At 37.9% G+C, this 21,763-nt stretch overlaps 1 protein-coding gene across 5 annotated transcripts in view; it reads left to right on the top strand.

The window, feature by feature from the left end:
- Positions 1 to 21,763, top strand: part of CWC27 (CWC27 spliceosome associated cyclophilin) — a 302,723-nt gene that overhangs the window by 237,633 nt on the left and 43,327 nt on the right. For all 5 annotated transcript variants that reach the window (XR_006679578.1, XM_045285120.1, XM_045285121.1 and 2 more), the window contains exon 12: positions 14,016 to 14,125. Coding sequence is in view for 4 of the 5 variants with exons in the window: in XM_045285120.1 (XP_045141055.1) it covers positions 14,016 to 14,125 (110 nt within the window). In the remaining variant the exon portion in view is untranslated. The remainder of the gene's footprint in view (positions 1 to 14,015; positions 14,126 to 21,763) is intronic.

Here is a 21,763-nt window from a genome sequence, read left to right as displayed (position 1 = left end):
ACCATCCCTGCATCCCTGGTATGAATCCCACTTGGTCATGGTGAATATTTGTTTTATATACTTTTGTATTCTGTTGGCTAGTATTTTGTTAAGGAGTTTTGCATTGATGTTCATTAGGGATATTGGTCTGTAGTTTTCAATTCTTGTGGGATCCTTGCCCGGTTTGGGTATCAGAGTTATACTAGCTTCATAGAAGGAGTTCGGGAGTTTGCCATCTTTTTCTATGTTCTGGAAGATTTTGTGTAGGATTGGTGTTAGTTCTTCCCTAAATGCTTGGTAGAATTCTCCAGTGAAGCCCTCTGGTCCAGGGGCTTTTTTTGTGTGTAAGGCCTTGATAACCTTGTCTATTTCTTCTATTGAAATGGCTCTGTTGAAATTCTTGATGTCCACTGAGGATAGTCTAGGGAGGGATTATTTTTCCAAGAATTTATCCGTCTTCCAAATTGTTTTCTCACTAGTTCGTACGGTAATGGTTACAAGCTTGATTTCTTGTTTTCACTTATAGTAAGTGTATTCTACCCTGGATTTACGTTCTTGAGTACAAAACTTATCATGCATGTTCTAAGTGTCTTTTACAGAATCTCTCAGGATGTCAGGCATTTGGAAGCACTTAGTAAATTTTATTTTCTGTGTTGAGGTTTTAATTGGAGACAATAGGACATAATAAAAAAATAGGACTTTTAGTATCATTCACACTTAAGTTCAAATTCTATCTTTACTATAGTCTAATTATAGCTCTATCACTTTTTTCCCTTGTAACATAAACTTGAGTACTCTCTTCATGGATAATCAAAGCATCTTAGCATAGTATCTAACATGTAATCATTAATAAAAGGTTTAAATTTTTTTCCCTTCTTCTATTCCTATTTTTTAGCATATGTTTCTAAACTTCAGTTAATGACTGAATAGTTATGCAGCATCATTATAATTGAATCAACATCCTTGTGTATTGAGATTTATAAGCAAATAAAGCAGTCTATACGTAGAGAAATTTAATTTTTAAAACTTCTTATGTATTGTGACAGCCAGTTTTATGTCACTGAAATCATCCAGTTATTCAATTTTTGCTTATTCAAGCACATGAGAAATAAATGCACTACTTTCTGTCTGGCAACTTGAACTGAGTTAATACAGAACTTCCTTCTCCAGAAATATATAGAAATACAGGATAAAATATGATCTATCTCAATTTAAATACCTAGCTGAGCTTGGCCGAGACAGGTTGCTTGATAGATAACAGAAAGAAACAGAAGGTATAACTGGAGCATTAAGTGAATAAACTGATACTACAGTTCCCAAGGGAAATGCTGGGTATAGATGCAGGCTTTAATAACTAAAACTGGGGTTTAATCTCACATGTAGACGAAAATCCCGCCTTGGGCCCAAGAGAAGTGACAATTAGAAAAACTATTCACCTTGTTAGATAGATTAAGAAACTTCTCTCTTTTCAGAGCTATGGGTAGGATGGTTTGCATGTGGAGGTGGGAGGAGGGAAATTCTTGTGAAAAAGTGAAAATGCATATTAATGTCTAAATGCACACTATCTATATTGTACATAGGAGAACTGGTGGTACGGCAGGTTGATTTCTGGCATGCTAACTGAAAGGTCAGAAGTTTGAGCTCACCAGCTACTCTGAGAGAAAAATTAGGCGATCTGCTTCCAAAATGATGTTCAGCCTCGGAAACCCTGTGGAGCAGTTCGACTCTGTCCTATAGGGTTCCTACGACTCAGAGTCAGTCCAATGGCAGTGAGTTTGTGTGGGATTGGTATTATACACCAGTGGTTCTCAACCTGTTTGTCGCGACCCCTTTGGGGTCGAATGACACTTTCACAGGGGTCACGATTCATAACAGTAGCAAAATTGCAGTTATATTCCTCTAGTTCTTAAATGCTTCCTCCCCACCAATTCTACCTAACAAATTCATGATCCCAATTCTACCCTACAAATTCGGCCAAACCAGAGGATGTACACTGATACAGATAAGAACTGGAAACATAGGGAATCCAGGACAGATGATCCCTTCAGGACCACTGGTGAGAAGTGGTGAGAGTGGCGATACCGGGAGGCTGGAGGGAAGGTGGTGTATAAAGGGGGAACCAATTACAAGGATCTACACATAACCCCTCTCAGGGGGACAGACAACAGAAAAGTGGGTGAAGGGAGGAGTCAGAAAGTTTAAGACCTGAAAAAAATAATAATACTTTATAAATTATCAAGGATTCATGAGGGAGAGGGGGCGGGGAAGGAGGGGAAAAAATGAGCTGATACCAAGGGCTCAAGCAAATGTTTTGAGAATGATGAGGGCAACAGATGTACAAATGTGCTTGACAACAGTGTATATGGGTGTATGGATTGTGATAAGAGTTCTACAAACCCTCAATAAAGTGATTAAAAAAAAAAGAAAATCATTTTATGGTTGGGAGGTCACAACATGAAGAACTGTGTTAAAGGGTCGCTGCATTAGGAAGGTTGAGAACCACGGTTGTACAGGAATCCTTGTATTGCAATGCTTCAGTGCTCGGCTGCTAACCAAAGTGTCAGCAGTTCAATCCTACCATTGCTTCCACAAGAGAAAGACGTTGCCGTCTGCTTTAGGGTAACCGCCTTGGGAACCCTGCTATGAGTCAGAATCTACTAGACAGTAGTGGGCTGTTTCCTTTTATATTGCACAGGAATCCTAAGTCAAAGGTTCTTTTAAGGATCCGGGCCTATCGAACCCCTTGGTTGCTTGACAGAAAGAAACATAAAACCACTTGCTAGGATTCCTGAAAAGTAGGATGAGGAGTTGCAACCCTACCGGAAAATAAACTTAAAGTCAAAAATTAGAAAAATAATAAGGAAAAAATGACCACTCTAAGAGAATCAGAAAGCATAGCATAATGTTCCCTAAGAACAGTCTCAAACTATATAAGTGCATTTTATGTAATTTTTAAATTAATGAAAGTCATAATAAAAGGCCAAGACCAATAAAAGACTACCCTACGAAAAAGTATAGGTAAATTAAAAAGTGAACCAAATAAAATATCCAATAAAAATATAGTTATTAAATCAGTGACTCAAAGTTTGAGTTAAAAATTGTATAGATGCAACAATAGAGAATTAGTGAACTGGAATATAAACTAAGAAAATAACTTAGACTTACAGTGTACTTAAACACATAAAAAAAACCCATGTGCTGTTATATTCATAGTTGATCAAACTATAAACATATATACTTTAATGCCATCCCTACTTAAAAAATAGAAGAGTTGAGTGTATTTTTCCGTTTGGTTTCTGTAGACATTGTAATGACTTTTGGCTTTGTATGCAGGTTAAAGTATATGGGTTACAGTTTCCATCTGGATGAAATTTTCTCACTGCCACTGAGTGGATGCCGACTCATAGCAACCCCATAGGACAGGGTGCACCTGCCCCTGTGAGTTTCCAAGACTAACTCTTAGTAAGAATAGAAAGCTCCGGCTTTCTCCTGTGGAATGGCTGGTGATTTCAAAGCTGACCTTATGATTAGCAGTCAAACTCATAACCATTCCGCCACAAAGACTTAATTCTGGTGTGACAGATGTATAAAATGAAAGACTAGAAAACTTAACAGCTATTCTCAAGCAATTTGCATGTTCATTTTGCCTACAAATAAAAACAAGGGAAAGAACTACCTCCTTAAATCTTGGTCAGCCAAGAATTAGAACAACCAGAGAGCATACCAGGAGATGGTATGGCTGCTTAGGCTCGTGTCCTTGATGGTATTTATATGAATTTCTAGGAAAAGACTGATAGAACATGAATTGGGCAGAGTTTACCTGCTAAATATGTTTACCTGATGCATTTTCCATTTTGTACAGGCAAGTTTTGTTGTACATAATGTTCTTATGAGATTTAAGAACACCTAACAACAAACTCATAAGATCAGCTCCATTATAAAAACTGTTTCTATCCTGAATAGTTGTTGAGATGGGATCAATCTTCCTAAACTAAATTTCATTTATTTGTTAATGTAAAATGTTTTTCTTTTTTAAAAAAATGTTTTTAAAATATACTGGCATTTATTCACATATCATACAATTCAGCAGGTAATTCACACCAAGAAAAGTTGTACAATCAATTTTGAACATTTTCTTCATTCTTGTACTAATCATTATTAGCTCCCCATTTTCCCTTGCCATACCTTCAATGACCCATTTGTCCAGTTACTATCTCTAGAAATTTACTGATCCTGGATTTTAGATGAAGAAAAATATTTTTTTAAACAACCAGCAACAATAGCAAAGTAAAACAGATAAAAAACCTCAATAGAAAAAGAAAGCAAAAAATATTAAAAATAGAAGAAATTTAAAATAGATCAAAAGGGAGATCAAATAAGGTGTTAAATTTTAAACTATTTTTGCAAATGCAGTTAAGTTAAAATTTGACTTTCATTTTTAAATCTTTCCTTGTCACTTTCAGGTTTGTAGAATAAATGACCTAATCAGTACTTTCCATCTTAAACTTGTATGAAAACTGTCCACTAATTTTTGGCATTATATCTTACAATCGTGTATGGAATGCATTAGCAAATTGATATGTCTAGGAGGGAATCCCATTTATCACAAAGCACTTTTGAATAATACTTTGGGCAGGAAGATTGCTTATATGAGAATTAGATATTTTAGATATTTCACTGTTGAAGATTTGTAGATTAATATTAACTTTGTCTTAGAAATTTAACTTCAAAAAATCCTTTTAAATTTTAGAATGAAATACTATTTTTCTAAAAGTTATAGTCTAGCAATTTCTTCCATCAAAAATGAATAAGAGAGAGATTTAGTAGTATGTGGGATTTTAATTATTTAGAACTGCATCCAAGCAACTAATTCTGCACACAAACATGCAAACACGAAGTAGCATCATGTTTAGCATTACTGCTTTAGGGGAAAACATCTGATTTTATTTATTAACCTGTTTGAGAAAATTACCACAAGATAAAAATGGCCCAAGCTAAAATGCTACATGTTTCACTGGTAAAATCGTATATTCTGGACATAGGCAGATGAATGAGACCACCCGTAAAGCACTATGTTTCGCAACCAGCTGCCCTGTAACTGCACCAAATTTACTCAGCATGCAGATTAACTGTAGTGAAATGATACAACCGCGATGCACACCTTTCCTGATATTAGACCAGGCAGTATTCTCTTCTTTTATTCAAATGCATAACTCCTGATCAGATGAAGAGAAAAAGACTACACAGTCAGATTCTGTGTGAGCACGATGAAATGTTCTCAAATTCCCATTCTTCTCAATGTTATTCATAGTTGGTTGTGATTCACTCAGTCAAATGTCTTTGCATAATCAATAAAACACAAGTAAATATTTTGCTGAAAACCCCTGCTTTGAGCCAAATCCACTAGCAGTTATCTAATGTTTAAAGGCCAAGAGTGCAGAAAAAGTAAAGGCAATTGGAGCTCCCAAACCGAACATTCTGAAAAATTAAATGCAAACAACAACAAAAGCAGCAAACAATCTGTACACCATCGAAGTATTGTCAACAAGAGCCCTGGTGGTGTGTCAGTGAACCACTGGTCAGCAGTCCAAACCCACCAGCTGCTCTGAGAGAGAAGAATCCTGCTGAAATTTCTGGCAGCTGTCTATTTATGTACTTCTGCAACTGTTGTTATCATCAGCAAAATTCTAATTGCATGTGATGTTAATGATATGATTCAATAATGTCCCCATTCTGTGAGGTCAGCTTTCTTTGAAATGGGTACAAATATGAATGAATCCCTTCCAGTAAATTGGCCATATCTTCCAGGTTTCCTAGCATAAATTAGTGAGTGATTCTAGTGCTTCTTCAGCATGTTGAAACATTTAATATTCCATCAATTCCTGGAACCTTGTTTTTCTATAATACCTTCAGTGCAGCAGTTTGAACTCACCAGCCATTCTGTGAGGGAAAAACGAGGCAATCTGCATCCAAAATAATGTACAGCCTCGGAAACTCTGTGGAGCAGTTCGACTCTGTCCAATAGGGTTCCTATGACTCAGAGTCAGTTAAATGACAGTGAATTTATTTGGGGTTTGATGTTGTACAGGAACCTTGCTGTTGTAATACTAAGTGGTCAGTTACTTCCTAGAATGTCCGCAGTTGCTTCCACGAAAGAAAGATGTCACCGTCTGCTTTGCTAATAATTTACAGCCTTGGTGACCCTAGGAAGTAGATCTACTGTGTTCTACAGCGGTTTTCTGAGTCAGAATCTACTAGACAGCAGTGGGTTCAGGTTCATTTTATATTGCACAGGAATCCTAAGCCAAAAGTTTATAAGGCTCCAGGCCAATAGAACCCCTAGGTTGCCTGACAGAAAGAAACACAAAACCTCTGTATGAGAAGCTTTATACATGCTTGGGTGTCTAGGATTCCTGTAGAGTAGGACAAGGAGTGGCAACCCTAGCTTAGACTTCTTTCAATTCTTTAGCTTCTGATCATATGCTATCTCTTGAAATGATTGATGTCACTAGTTCTGTATAGTCTTTCCCCTTTCTTTTGATGCTTCCTACATCATTCAATATTTTTCCTTTTTAAATTTAATGAATCATTTTATTGGGGCTTTTACATGTAACAATCCATACATCCATTATATCAAGCAGACATGTACAATTGTTAGCATCAGCAATTTCTAAATATTATCTTTCCTCTTGAGCCCTTTGAGACCAGCTCCTCTTTTAATTTTCCCTTTCTTTCCCCACCCTGCCACCCCCATAGACTCTTAATATATTATATTGTTATTATTATTTCTATATATTTTACACCGTACATACTATCCCTTCTCTTAGTATCCTGGTATTCGTCCCCCTTGAGGGGAGTTATTCCGCCATCATTGCTATCCGTTCCCCTACCCTCTTCTTCCCTCTTACCTTCTCCTACCCTCCTGGAATCACTACGCCTTTTACTGTTTCTGAGGGGGTATGTGTATCCTGAGTTACATATATTGAAAGCTCTTGTCTGTACTGCTGTATGTACACCAGTCTAGGGGAATTTGTGAGGTAGGACTGAGATCATAGTAGTCGGGGGAGGAAGGATTAGAGAATTAGAAGAGTGTTGTGTGTTTTGTCAGTGTTAAACTGCCTCCTGGATGTATTTTCTCTCCTGTGCAGCCCTTCTGCGCAGGAATGTCCAATTATCTACGAATATGCTCTGGGTCTCTACTTTGACCCGTCTCCAGAACCTTATTGAGATTGTTTACTTTTGAACTTCTGATGCTTGTTCCCATCAGCACCTCATGATCACACAGGCTGGTGTTGATTCCCTGTTAGATCACTGCTTGTTTGACTTCAAGCTCTTAAGACCCCAAATACTATATCTTTTAATAGCCAGGCACCATCTGCTTTCTTCACATTTGCTTATGCACCTGCTTTGTCTTCAGCGATAGTGTCAGGATGGTGGGCATCACCCAGTGCCACATTTTTAGAACAAAGTGTTCTTGTGTTGAGGGGATACTTAAGGAGAAGCCCAGAGTCCATCCACTACCTAAATGTGTTGCCATATAAATATATGTATATAATCCAATACCCCAATTTTTATATATGAATATATTTACATATGTACACATCTCTATTTATACCTATATACATAGTTCTGCTTCCTGGTTCTTAACTCTATTTCCTTTTACCTTGCTCCTGCCCCACTATCATGCTCACCCCTCATTTGCCTCTCAGTAATTCCTCTTGGCTAGATTACAGCTGCTCCAGCACCACCAGGAACGCTAAACCCCACTTCGTCATCGATTTTAGATCCCTAGTTTTCCCCTGTCCATGATGTCATTTGCTCACCACTCTCTTCCCCAGCCTGCTGCTCCCCCAAGTCCCCTCCCGAAACTGTCGGTCTTGTTGTTTTCTATTTAGGTTTGCTTCTCATGCCTATCTTACATAGATAGACAAAACAAAAACAATGAAGACTAAACACCAACAAACAAACAAAGCTCTATATGTAGGTCCACGTGTCTGCTGACCTTTATGACTATCTCTGAACTGGTCTGGTATGACTCTGCACTGCCTCTCTGAGTCTGAAGTCTATTTTCAGGATTCCTCAGGGGCTTGGTGACTTTGCTCTCATTGCTGGTCTGTTATGTTCCCTTCTTGGTGTACCCCACTGTGTGTGGTGGGGGGGAGGGGGGAGGGGATGCACGTAGAGGGGTGGTGTTAATAAGTGTTTTTTTGTTAAGCATCCCAATTTATTTTTTAAAATTTTTTCATTTTTAAACATTTTATTAGGGGCTCATACAACTGTTATCGCAATCCATACACACATCAACTTTTCTTAAAGGATCTTTTAATATTATCATTCAAGGTTTGAACTTCTTCTGAAGTTCTTTCAGCTTGATATATTCTACACATGTTCTTCCTTTTTGGTTTTCTAACTCCAGGTCTTTGCACATTTCATTATATTGCTTTGTCTTCTCCAGCTACCCTTTGAAATTTTCTGTTCAGCCCTTTGACTTTTTTTTTCCCATTTGTCTTAGCTAAAAGGAGGTTTCAGTCTGTCTTCTGAAATCTACTATGTTCTTCTCTTTCTTTCCTATCTTTTTAATCATCTTTTGCCTTATTCCTGTATGTTGTTCTTGATGTCCTACCACAGCTAATCAGGTCATTAGTGTTCAAATTTATTCTTGAGATGTTCTCAAAATTCAAGATATATTCAAGGTCTTATTTTGGCTTTAGTGGACTAGTTTTAATTTTTTCATTTTCAATCCCAACTTGATATTAGTAATTGATGAGTGTTGTGCAGTATACTTTTTATAAAGTCTTTTAATGCACATAACGTATATATTTGAGTATAAGCCTACCCGAATATCAGCCAATGCACCTAATTTTACCACAAAACTGCATTGAAAATGTGCTGGAAAAACTCAGCGTATACTCAAGTAAGTGTTTAATTTTTACGAGGTCCCAATATCTATTTTGTTTTCTGTTTGTGTATTAATTTTATGTTTGGTAGTATATTTATGCCATATATTTGGGTTTGTAAGTGTGTCCCTACTTTTCCATTGTTGCTTTTTCAGTCTTAGGGTTTCCATTTAAGTCTTTAATCCATCTTGAGTTCACTTTTGTATATTGAGTAAGGTATGTGCCCTGTTTCATTCTTCTACAAATGGAGATGTAGTTTTTCCAGCACCATTTGTTGAAGGTCCTATCTCTTCTTCATTTGATGTGTTTCAGACCTTTATTAGAAATCAAGTTGTCTGTAGATGGATATATTTACTTCTGGGTAACAATTCTGTTCTGTTGGTCCATGTGTCTATCATATACTAGTACTGAGCTTTTCGACAGTGTCTATAATAGGTTTTAAGATCAGAAAGCTCTGGTACAGCTATTTTTTGAAGTGCTGTCATTATTTTTAAGGAGCCTGGTGGTGTAGTGGTTACAAGTTGGGCTGCTAACCACAAGTTAGTGGTTCGAAACTACCAGCCACTGTGAGGGAGAAAGGTGATGCTCTCTACTCCCGTGAAGAGTTATTGTCTCCGAAACTCACTGGTACAGTTCTACCCTGCCCTATAGCTTCTTTATGAGTCCGCATAGAATTGAGAACAGTGAGTTCAGTTTTGTTCCTTTTAGGCCTTCTCATTCAGATTTTTAAATAAGGTTACTAAGTTTTCTAAATTAGCGTCTTTTTTTCTAAGCACACTTCGCCACAGAACTTTCTTACCTTATTAGGTACATAAGTTTGCTTATCCTTGACTTTTTTAATGAATTTTTAAGATTTCTTTGTGGCACAGCTTTCTGAAAACTTTATGCATCTTACAATTTCTAATTAATTCCTAGTGAAATCAAGTAGCTGATGCTTCCTGAAGAGGATTGTATATTAAACTCTAAAACAAGCCTGTTTTGTAAGTCCTACATTTAGCCTACTTGTGGGATATGATGCAACTATATTCTTTGAATTCAGTCTTTTCATTTACTTTAAATTTGAATCACATTTGTGGCTAAAAACCTAAGGCTAGAACTTTCCCTTTTTCTCATTCATATTTATTGAGATTGTGTCACATGGCTCAGTGCTGTCTGAATTGCCAGGAAAAGATAACTTGTCCTCAAGGAGCTTAACGTTTAGTAAAAGTTAAAGAATAAATAGGGAATTGCTATAAAGGGTGATACATGCTTTAGGATGTTATGGAAGCTACCAAATAAAGAAATCTATATCACACTTCAGAGTGGCCTTTTGAATGGCTTTTTGAAGGAAGTTAAATGTTAGATAACTTTGAGGATATGCATCCGAATTTTCTTGTGAATTTTATGAAATCACTACTGTGGGAAAAAGGAAGAAAAGAAATGCTGTTGACTCTTTCTAAATGTGATGGACAAAGCTGCCGCTCAAGACATAGAGTTTGAAAGTGCAAAGATAACACGTGGAGGAATAAAGTGCCCCTGACCCCAGCTATGATATTTTCAATTGCCTTTATGCCTGTGAAAGTAACACAATGAATAAGGAAGAAGAATTGATGTGCTTCAATTACGATGTTGATGAAGAATATTGAAAGTACCATGGATTACCAGAAGAACAAATAAATCTCTCTTAGACAAGTAGAGCCAGAATGCTCCTTAGAGCCATGGATGGTGCGACTTCAACTCACATACTTCAGACAAATTATCTAGAGAGCCTCAGTCCCTGGAAAAAGACACCAAGCTTGGTAAAATAAAAGGTGTGATCAAGAGAAGGACCTTCCACAAGATGGGCGACAAAGTGGCTGCAACAATGGGATCAAACATGTCAACTTTGAGGATGGTACAGGACTGAGCCATGTCTCATTCTTTTGTATAGAGGCATGCTCTGTGTGGGCACCAACTCACGGGCACCTAACAACAACAGCAACAGCCAGTGTGGTGGAGCAGGAGATGAGTGGCAAATAAATACGAGCCTTCTCATTTTCCATTCCCCTAGTTTCAGGAATGCTTTTTCATTTACTTAAGGATTTATTGAGATTCTGACACATGCCTAAGGACTGTCTGAAATGCCAGGAAAAGATAACATCCTCAAGGAGCTCAAAGTTTAGTAAAAACTAAAGAATAAATAGCGAATTTTTTAAAAGTGTGATATATGCTGTAGGATGTTATGGAAACTCCCGAGTAAGGAAACCCAAATCACACTTCAAGAGTGGCTTCTTAACTGGTTTTTTTGAAGGAAGTGCCAGCAAAGCTGTGACCTAAAAGATGAATAGGAATTAAACAAGGCCAAATTAATTGGACAGTGGATGGATGGAGCATTGGTAGTATTCTTAAAAGAAGGAACAACGTGTGCAAAGGCGCAGATTGAAGAGAGGATGGTGTGTTAAAAATCTTTACGTATATGCAGAATTAAAGCACTTCAAAGTGGCTGCAGAGAAGGCATTGCAAGGGATTCAAAAGCAAAGCATTAGCCACTCCCTGCAGGCAGGAACGCTGGAGGCATGTCATGGTGCTTGGTCTTACCCCTGATCTTAATATCTACTTTCTGTAGGGTAAGAAAAAAGAGAGAGCGAGAGAATATTCAAAGATGTAATTTAATAGAAAACCATTAGAGTAATGTTTAAAAATCCATTTTAAGAAACTACTTAGACATGTATACTAATTATGATAACACCCATTCTCTACTGGTGGTCAGTTAGCATTTGTGCCTCTGTATTTAAGAACTTCTTCCTTACTGTGCTTGTTAGTATATGTAACCATTTTTAGTATTTAAAGCTGTTTGTACTTTTCAAGAAGGCCTATAAAAGTATTTATACTCACTCAAAAAACTCACTGCAAGCAAATCATAGTGACCCTAGAAGGAAGATAGAACTGCCCACTTTGAGTTTCCGAGATTGTAACTGTTTACAGGAGTAGAAAACCCTGTCTTTTTCCCTTGGAGTGGCTGGTTTTAGAACTGCTGACCTTACACATTGCAGCCCAACGTATAATCACTTCGCCACCAAAAGTATGTATAAAAGACCCATACACCTCTTTTGGTCATCAAATCATATTAGAAAATCACTTGGGAAAAAAAAACTTTTTTTAGCTAGAAAATATCTTGAACAAAATGTCTAGTTGCTATTACTTGGGCACATTAATAAAGTTCTTTAAATAGGTAAACCAATGGCAAATAGCACACAAGGCCTTGCTAACTTTTTTATTTGCCAGAGACTAAAGAGATACTTGTTTGTCAGTGGTTTTAATTTAAAATTTTCATTAATGTGTGTATAGTAGGATAATGCATAATGAATTTTAGTGCTTGTTTTTTTTCAAATAAAGCTATGTTTCATAAACCTTGATGTTAATAACATTTATATGCTTCAAACACATAGATTTCTGATGTTTTCTAACTTAATAAAAAATTTTGTATGTTGGCAACTTTTCTGATTTGTTAGACATATTTATTTTTTATCAAAATTGAAGTTATCAAATTGAAGTTTTTTTGTAACCGGGGAACAAAAGTGGTAGGAAAATCTAAAAATCAACCAATATTAAAAAGAGTGAATAACTGCACCCTCTTATAATGTAAGGGAGGAATATACAGTAAGATTGTTGAATTTTAGGGAAAACTTATTTTAATAGTACTATTTTTACTTGTTTACTTGTTCCCCAGTTACAAAGCAAACAATGGGTATTTGATGACATCGTAGAAAAAGAAATACATCTAACAAGTCAGAATAGTTGCCAGCGGACAAATTTTTTTTACTAAGTTAGAAATTAGGAAAAGTAGAAAATCTATGTGTCTGATGCCTATGAACATTTTAACATCAAGGCTTATAAAACATAGCTTTGCTTGAAAAAAATGAAAAAACAGGTACTAAAGTAACACAGCCTTGCTTGCCAAAGATAAGGACTTGGAGGACTTGCTGACTAAGATCAAGAGTTGCAGTTTTCAGTAGGGATTAAAACTCAATGTAAAAAAACAACTGAAATCCTCACAACTGGACCAATGGGTAACAGTATGATAAGTGGGAAAAGATTGAAGTTGTCAAGGGTTTTGTGTCGCTGGTCCACAGTCAATACTCATGGGGTCACACAGTTTTGTAGGCTGGAAGCATTACGGGGGAAGATCCAAGTCTTTCTCCCATGGTGCTTCTGCTTCATTTCAATCCCATAGCCTTTTAGTTAGCAGTCTCCCACTTAACCCCCTGTGCCACAAGGGCTCCTGATTGAGAGCTGAATGATTTTGTTACTGTGGTTGTGAGGTGCCATCAAGTCAGCTCCAAGCCATAGTGACCGTATGCACAACAGAATGAAGTCCTGCCGGGTCCTGCGCTGTCCTCGCGTTGTTCCTATGCCTGAGCCCATCGGTGCAGCCGCCATGTCAGTCCACCTCACTGAGGACCTTCCTCTCTCCTGCTACCCCTCCACTTTACCACACATGATGTCTTTTCAGGGACTAGTCTCTCCTGACAATATATCCAAAGTATGTAAGACAAAGCCTTGCCATCCTTGCCTCTAAGGAGCACTCAGTTGGTCTTTCTTCTTCTACTATAGATCGATATGTCCTTCAGTAGTTCACGGTACTTTCAATATTCCTAGCCAGCACCACATTCAAATGCAAGATGATTTCATAATCAAAGTAAACGAGTACAAGTGAGAAGCATTATGACAATAGTACATGATAGAATTAAAGCATTTAGAAAATGCATGAATAAATTAATATGAGTCACATCCTAATGTAGGATGCATTTAGAGAAGTGGCAAGGAAGTCTGGTGGTGGGTAGGTAATGCATTGGACTGCTAACCTCAAGGTTAGTAGTTTGAAGCACCAGCCACTCTGCAAGACAAAAATGAGGCTTTCTACTCCTGTAAAGAGTTGCGGCCTCAGAAACCCACAGGGATAATTCTACCCTGCCCTAAAGGGTCGCTGTGAGTCAGAATTGAGTGCAAGGCAGTGAGCTTTTGGTTTAGGGAAGTAGTGAACTTTATTGGTTTTGCTTTTAAATTAAATAAAGGACAATAAAGACCAGGTTTGAATTTCTCTTTCTGACATGAGAATATACATAGCTACAAATTTACAGAGACTTTAATAATATCTAGTAATATTCTATTGTTTTTCAGAGGAAGAAGCTGCTCCAGATAGCGCAGTTGCAGAATACAGAAGAGAAAAACAAAAGTACGAAGCTTTGAGAAAACAACAGACAAAAAAGGGAACTTCCCGGGAAGAACAGGTAACCAAACTCCAGACAGGCATAATGTATTGCCTTTGTACTGTACGTGAATGTTATAAGTGGTGCCTAATTTGAATTGAGATCAGGATAATCACTGTTTCTTAAAATTAAAAAATATATATGTCTATATAGAGTAGGTTGACAAGGATCCTGGACATATGTACAAAGGCCCATAGTTTAATCTTTCTCAACCTTTTAGCAAAATAACAAGCTTAAACCTTTCAAGTTTCAACCTTCTACCCCCATGGTAAGTTCAGGAACTTTAAAAAGCCACATATCAAATCCCCAGGTATAACTACTGTCTAAATGAATATGATGAAGCGGACAGTGTGATTGTAAATGAAAAGAAGTGGTTTTTCCGGCCCAGACTCTCACAGGCTGACTTGCTAGTTCAATATTGCAATTGTACACTGCTTGGAAATAAGGCATCTAGTCTACTAGTATACTTTCACTGTAGTAACATTACAAAATGCTGCTTATTGCAAGTAATTCCTGGACCTTTAAGTAGTGATATACTTTTCTTAATGGTCAAAATTAAGAATGAAAATAGAAAGAAACAGTTTGAGAGTCATCAGCATACCCCATGCAGCACTTAAAACTTAAGAAGGCAAATCTCTTCAGCATCCTTTCGTGCTAAGAAGCATTTCTTTTGGTGCTGCCATATGTAAGGACATACAAGGATGTTACTTTGAGGACCCAAGACATGGTATTTTCAATCCCTTTGTATGCATCTGAAAATTGGACATTGAATAAGGAAGACATAAGAAGAACCAATGCATTTGAATTAGGGTGTTGGTGAAAAATATTGAAAGTATCACAGACTGCCAAAAGAACAGACAAATCTGCCTTGGGAGAAGTACAGCCAGAATGCTCCTGAGAGGCAAGGATGCCAAGGCTTCTTCTCACATGCTTTGGACGTGTTATCAGGAGATACTCGTCCCTGGAGAGGAAATCATGTTTGGTAAAGTAGTACGGGGCTAGTGACAAAACAAAGGCCCTCAATGAGATGGATTAACAGAGTGGCTGCAGCAGTGAGATCAAACCCAAGAACAGCTGTGAGAATGTCCCAGGATTGGGCACTGTTTCAGTCCGTTGTACATAGGGTTGCTATGAGTTGGAAGTGACTCGATGGAAAGCAGGTAAAGGAAAAATACATTTAAAAATCCAGGCTTATTTGAATAAATTAATATAATCAGGAACTATATTATACATTATAAATAAGGATCATGCACAGTACTTAGCATGACAATAATCATGGAAAAAATTCAAGAAGACGGTAGGTTTAGGAAATTTAGGTATAGAACTAATTTACTTACATGTAACTTCAAAGAAATGGCACATCAAGTAAAATTATGATAAAATGCCTTATTAACTTATTTTTATGGACTCACAAAGTACGCCAAATAGCAACTCTGATGAATATACTCCTAAAGATGTTGAGAATCACCCCTATTCATGCGTTCCAACTCCTAATGGCCCTTTAGGACAGGAAACTGCTCCTTTACGTTTCCAAGGTTGTTCATCTTTATGTGATCCGAGAGCCTCTTCTGTCTCCCATGGAGCAGGTGGTGGGTTAGTAGCCAGCCCAATTCATTACATAATCTATTATGCCACCAGGAATCCTCCCCACCATAACAAATACTTCTTAAAACTCTATCTTCAACAACAGTGGGTACAATGGGTACAAGAAGGAAGTAAATGTTCCAAAGTTGATTGTTGTAATGATTCTACAACCCTTCTTAATATGAATGTATATTGATTTGTATGAAATGTTCATTATAGAGCAGTAAACTTTTTTAAATGAATCTGTCTTGAACCTGATTACTCTATTTGGTGATAAACAAGATTGACACACCTCTGCTTTCTCGAAGCTTATAGTTTATCAAGGAAAAGAACAAGGTAAACAAGTAATAATACTTGTAAAAGATGAATGAATTATGGCAGATCTTTTGTTGTTATTAGTTGCTTGGTCCTTCATTGCCCTCATAATTGTTGATATATCTGAGCCCCCTGATGCAGCTATTATATTCAACCTTCTTATAGAGCATTTCCTTTATTTTCACTGATGACCCTCTGCTTTACCAATCATTATGTCTTTGTCTAGTGATTGGTCTTTCAGAGTAGGTATACCCAAACCAAAATCCACTGCCAACAAGTTGATTCTGACTCATTGTGACCCTAGATAGGGCTTCTGAAGCAGGGAATCTTTAAAGAAGCAAATAACCTCATCTTTCTACCATGGAAGTGCTGGTAATTTTGAACCGCCAACCTTGCAGTTAGCCGTCCTGTGCTTACAGTGTAGGTATTGGGCACTATTTAAAGGTGTAACAATAAGCTAAGGACCTGAGAAGACCTTCTTGAGAAAAACATATGTCAACTAAACTTTCAAGATTCATTAATCACATCAGATGAAGTGGAGTGAGGATTAAAAAATATATGCCCTCTGCAAAGAACCAAAAGATGTCTGGAAGGTCACCTAAAAGGAAAGAGATGAAGTTAGATAAAGAAGTAGGAGTCAGCTCATGCGATGTAGTTTTGAGCTTTATTAATGGAATTCAGATTTACGTTAAAGGAAATGAGCTAGTGATGGACGGATATGAGATGATCTCATTTGCATTTGGGGGTAATCCCTCTATAGTGTGGAGAATGCGCTGGACTCAGGCAGAATTAGAGGCACAGAGACTTGTATAGGCAGAGTCTGCCAACACAGGTCTTCTTCAGAACGATTTCTCTGTGCCTGGGAGACTCTCACTTGCCCAAGAACCGTACCATACGTGGTTGGCCATTTGTTACTTCAGCAAAAGTCAGCAGTCATCCCACTGCAGATGCCAAAAAGATAATCTGTTGTTTATTATCACCTTCCCTGTCCACCTCTCCTTTAAGAAATTCCAGTAACACATTAATTGACTCGAAGAACAGACCGCCTTGCCACTGTCAAATTGAGAAAGGCCTAGATCTAACATAATATTCCAGGAAACTTTTAAATGGAATTCCATTAAGACCCTACCCTAAGCCCCACTGCTTCTCCCGGCTTTCCTATCCGGTTTTCTGAGCCCAGCACACAGCCTCTCCTTTATTTCGTGGAGTGGTTGATGACTTTAAATTTCCAATCTTGCAGGTAGCGGTCCAGCACTTACCCAACAGTGCCACCAGAGCCCACTGCCATTAAGAAATCATCTCCTTTGTTTCAACTTTCTGTTTTGCTCTCAGAAAAGATATTTATAAGTGTAGAGCAGTCTACTTTTTAAAATCAGTGTGGTCAACTGGTATGTGGACCTCAAAAGCTAGGTGAATGAAGTCAGACACCAAAAGCACATGTATCACATGATTTCACATACATGATGTTTCATACGATGGATGTATGGCCTTGGTGGTGAAAGTGGGCTGCATGTTGGGCTGTTCTCCTCAAAGTCAATACTTTGAAACCACCAGCTTCTCTGCAGGAGAAAGATGAGTCTTTCTGCCACCATAAAAATACACAATCTCAGAAACTCATGGGGAAGTGCTACTCTGTCTTACAGGGTCACTGTGAGTTCGAATCCACTCGATGGCAGGATGTTTGTCCGAAAGAGGTAAATCCCTAAAGACAGCAGATGAGTGGTGGTCAAGAGTTGGGGACCTAGAGTAATAGATACTTTCAGATTAATGAATATGGAGCTTCCTTTTGGAGTTATAAAGGTGTTTGGGAACTAAATATAGTGGTTACACAGAATGTGAAGTGCTAAATATCACTCAATTGTACACTTTAAAATAGTTGGTTTCATGTTATGTGAATGGTACCTCCATAAAAAATATTGGTAGAGTTCACTTTTAAATTCAGGTAGATAGATGGATATTATGTAATATACCATATATACTCAGGTATAAGCCACCCTGAATATCAACTCAGGCACCTAATTTTACCACAAAAACTGCATTTTAAATATGCTGAAAAACTCAGCATATACATGAGTATATATGGTGTATCAAAATAAATTATCCCAGATTATTCTGAATGGTGAAATAATTATTTTTACTTTATTACTCTGTATTTTCCAATTTTTCCATAGTGGTTTTTTTCCACAGTGTAAAATAAAACAAGTACATTAGAAGTTTGTAAATGAGAGCATACTTTTTGCTTTTTTTGTTGTTTTTCATGAATAAACTTAAAAATAAAGAATATTCTCCTTATCTATCACATTGTTTGAAGAGCTTAGTCCTATACGTAGTTAGCCCTGGTGGCACTGTGAGTCTGCAGTTCAAACTCATGAGCCCATCTGCTGGATGAAGTTGACGCTGTCTCCTCTTGTAAAGATTCACAGAATTGGTGGGTTGGTTTTTGTTGCTTTGTTTTTTGGGGTGTTTTTTTTTCTCATTTATTTTTATTACTATATTTTATTACTTTTGGAATAGATAAAAATATCTAAACCCTAAGAAGTGCCTGATTAAAAGTCTGATGTTTGGGAGCCTTCAGAAAAATCTATGAAAATAATCCATAAGATTTTATAGTTGTCAACAGTTCTTCTATTGTAATCTAAAAAGCTAGCCTATACACATATAATTTACCTTTCTCAACACTGTTTTAGATTCTATACCATTGAATAAGCATCAGCAGTATTACAACATGCCCGTGGGATGACTTTTAATGTTCTCCAATTAAAATGGTATTGATATCTTTAAAGTGAACCAGGAACATATATAAGCCATCGACATATGAATGAATCTGGGGCTCACCTTAACTATAGCCCTAATCTAAGAACAATTAGTTCTTACCAAATGACTCTCCTGGATACTCGCCCTCATAAAGAGAGTACTGAAGATATAGTGATGAAGTGTGGTATGGTGAAGAAATCAGATGGTGCCTGGTTATCAGAAAAAATAGCATCTGGTGTCTCAAAGGCTTATTTTAAAATAAGTAACCATTAAGTGAGGCATCAACTAAGTCCACACAGAAGAAGCACACCAGCCTGTGTGATGCATGGATTGTAAATTTAAAAATCCAAATCTAGAGGAGGGAGTGATATCAGAACTTAAATTATGAACACTGTTTGCAGAAGGCTAATATAACATTGGAAGCCTCAAATTAATTTGCAGGGTCCCCATATGGGAACAGAATAAGGAAATACTGTATGGTTTAAAACCAGAAAAGGTGTGCATCAGGTTTTATCCTCTCACCATAATTGTTCAGTCTATGTTCTGAGCAAATCATCAGAGAAGCTGGTTTATATGAAGAAGAATGTGACATCAGGAATGGAAGGAGGCTTATTAACAACCTGCGATATGCAGATCTGAGGAGATATGCTGAACAAATCACCAGAGAAGCTGGTTTATATGAAGAAGAATGTGACATCAGGATCAGAGGGAGACTTTTAACAACCTGTGGTATGCAAATGTGAGAAGGTATGCTGAAAGTGAGGAGGACTTGAAGCACTTGCTAATGAAGATCAAGGATTGAAGCCTTCAGTATGGATTATGAGTCAATGTAAAGAATACCAAAACCCAAACAACTGGACCAACAGATAACATTATTGAGGTAGTTTATTGTGCCAACCTGGCCGATAAACCCATGTGGGGTTAATTGAAGGTTGGAGAGATAAATGGCTCAGTGAGCCTTGCCTTTCTAGTTCTCGGGTCTCTTGCTTTGTGATGGTCGGACCAGGGTGCAGCTGCCTTAGCCAGTTCCCTGCTTCAGCTGGCAAGGGTCACCTCCTGCAAGACATCCCCAAGGAAAAGCTGCATGGACCTACCTGATGCATCTCTGGGTGCTGGAGCACCCGTGTGGAGACCCATGCCAGGGCTGAGATGCTTACACGTTCACTGATTCGGCCTTCCTCCTATAGTCAGCATCATCGTGTGTGTTTTGTGAGATGGAGGAGAACTTTGTGGATTGGTTTTGGACATACGGGTTAATGGTGGACTAGTGGGCTTGGGAAGCACTGGGTTGGGATGTTTTCTTGAGGTGCACTTACCCTTTATATAAAACTCTCTCTTATACATGAGTTTCTGGGGATTTGTTTTTCTAAAGTACCCAGACTAACACAATTATTAAAAGGAGAAAAGATTGTGGTTGCCATAGATTTTGTCTTGCTTGGATCCACAAACAACGTTCATGGAAGCAGTATTCAAGAAATCAAAAGGCATATTGCATTAGATAAAGCTGCTGCACAAGACCTCTTCAGAGTATTGACAAGCAAAGATGTTACTTTGAAGACTCAAGCTATGATATTTTAAATAGCATCATTTGCATTTGAAAGATGGACATTGAATAAGGAGGACTGAAGAAGAATTTTAACCATGATGTTAGTGAAGAATATTGAAAGTATTGGCATTTGGGAACAGATAAAAGTGGGAAACATAGGTAATCCAGGACAGATAAACCCCTACAGACCAATAATGAAAGTAGCAATACCAGGATGGTAAGGGGGAATGGGGGGAGAAAGAGGGAAGAGATCACAATGATCTACATATAACCTCCTCCCTGGTGGACGGACAACAGAAAAGTGGGTGAAGGGGGACATCAGTCAGTGTAAGACATGATAAAATAATAATGTATAGATTATCAAAAGTTCATGGGTGGTAGGGGTGGGAAATGAGCTGATACCAAGGGCTCATGTAGAAAGAAAATTTTTGAAAATGATGATGGCAATAGATGTACAAATGTGATTGACACATAGATGGATGAATGGATGTATAATGATAAAGCTGTATAAGCCCCCAATAAAATGATTTTTTAAATAAAAAAAAAAAAAAGAATGTACTGGCATTCTGTGATGCTCACCTTCCAGACATGATCGCTGAAGTAAAAATGGGTGCTGAAGTCAAAATGGGAGCATAAGCAAATGTGAAGAAAGCTGATGGTGCCTGACTATTAAAAGATATAGCATCTGGAGTCTTAAAGGCAGCCATCTAGCTGGGTAGCAGCAAAGCCCATATGGAAGAAGGACACCAGCCTGTGTGATCTGATCATGAGGTGTTAACAGGATCAGGTATCAGAAGACCCAAACCAATCATATCTTTGCAAACTGAGGTTGCGGGTGGGGGGAGTGGAGTGGAGATCTAAAGCCCATCTGTTGACAATTGGACATCCCCTCACAGAAGGGTCTCAAGAAAGAGACTAGCCAGCCAGGGTGCAGTAAAGCACCAACGAAACATACAACATTCCTCTAGTTCTTTAATACTTCCTCCCACCACTATCATGACCCCAGTTCTATCTTACAAATCCAGCTAGACCAGAGTATGGACGCTGGTACAGATAAGAGCTCTTGACACACGGGATCCAGGACAAATATTCCCCTTCAGAACAATAAGCAAATGTGGTGAAGAAAGCTAATGGTGCCCGGCTATCAAAAGATATAGTGTCTGGGGTCTTAAAGCCTTGAAGGTAAACAAGCGGCCATCTAGCTCAGAAGCAACAAAGCCCACATGGAAGAAGCACACCACCCTGTGCGATCACGAGGTGTCGAAGGAATCAGTTATCAGGCATCAAAGAGCAAAAGATCATATCATTGTGTGCTCACCTCCATGATACAATCACTGAAGACAAATGGGTGGATAAGCAAATGTGGCAAAGAAAGCTGACGGTGCCCGGCTATCAAAAGATATAGTGTCTGGGGTCTTAAAGGCTTGAAGGTAAACAAGCGGCCATCTAGCTCAGAAGCA

The sequence above is a fragment of the Echinops telfairi genome, unplaced genomic scaffold (assembly GCF_000313985.2).
Source record: "Echinops telfairi isolate 266 unplaced genomic scaffold, ASM31398v2 ScPeMD7_7469;HRSCAF=8507_1, whole genome shotgun sequence".
Classification (NCBI taxonomy): Eukaryota; Metazoa; Chordata; class Mammalia; order Afrosoricida; family Tenrecidae; genus Echinops; species Echinops telfairi.
The sequence above is the reverse complement of the archived record's forward strand: the minus strand, read 5'-3'. Positions and strand labels throughout refer to the sequence as shown.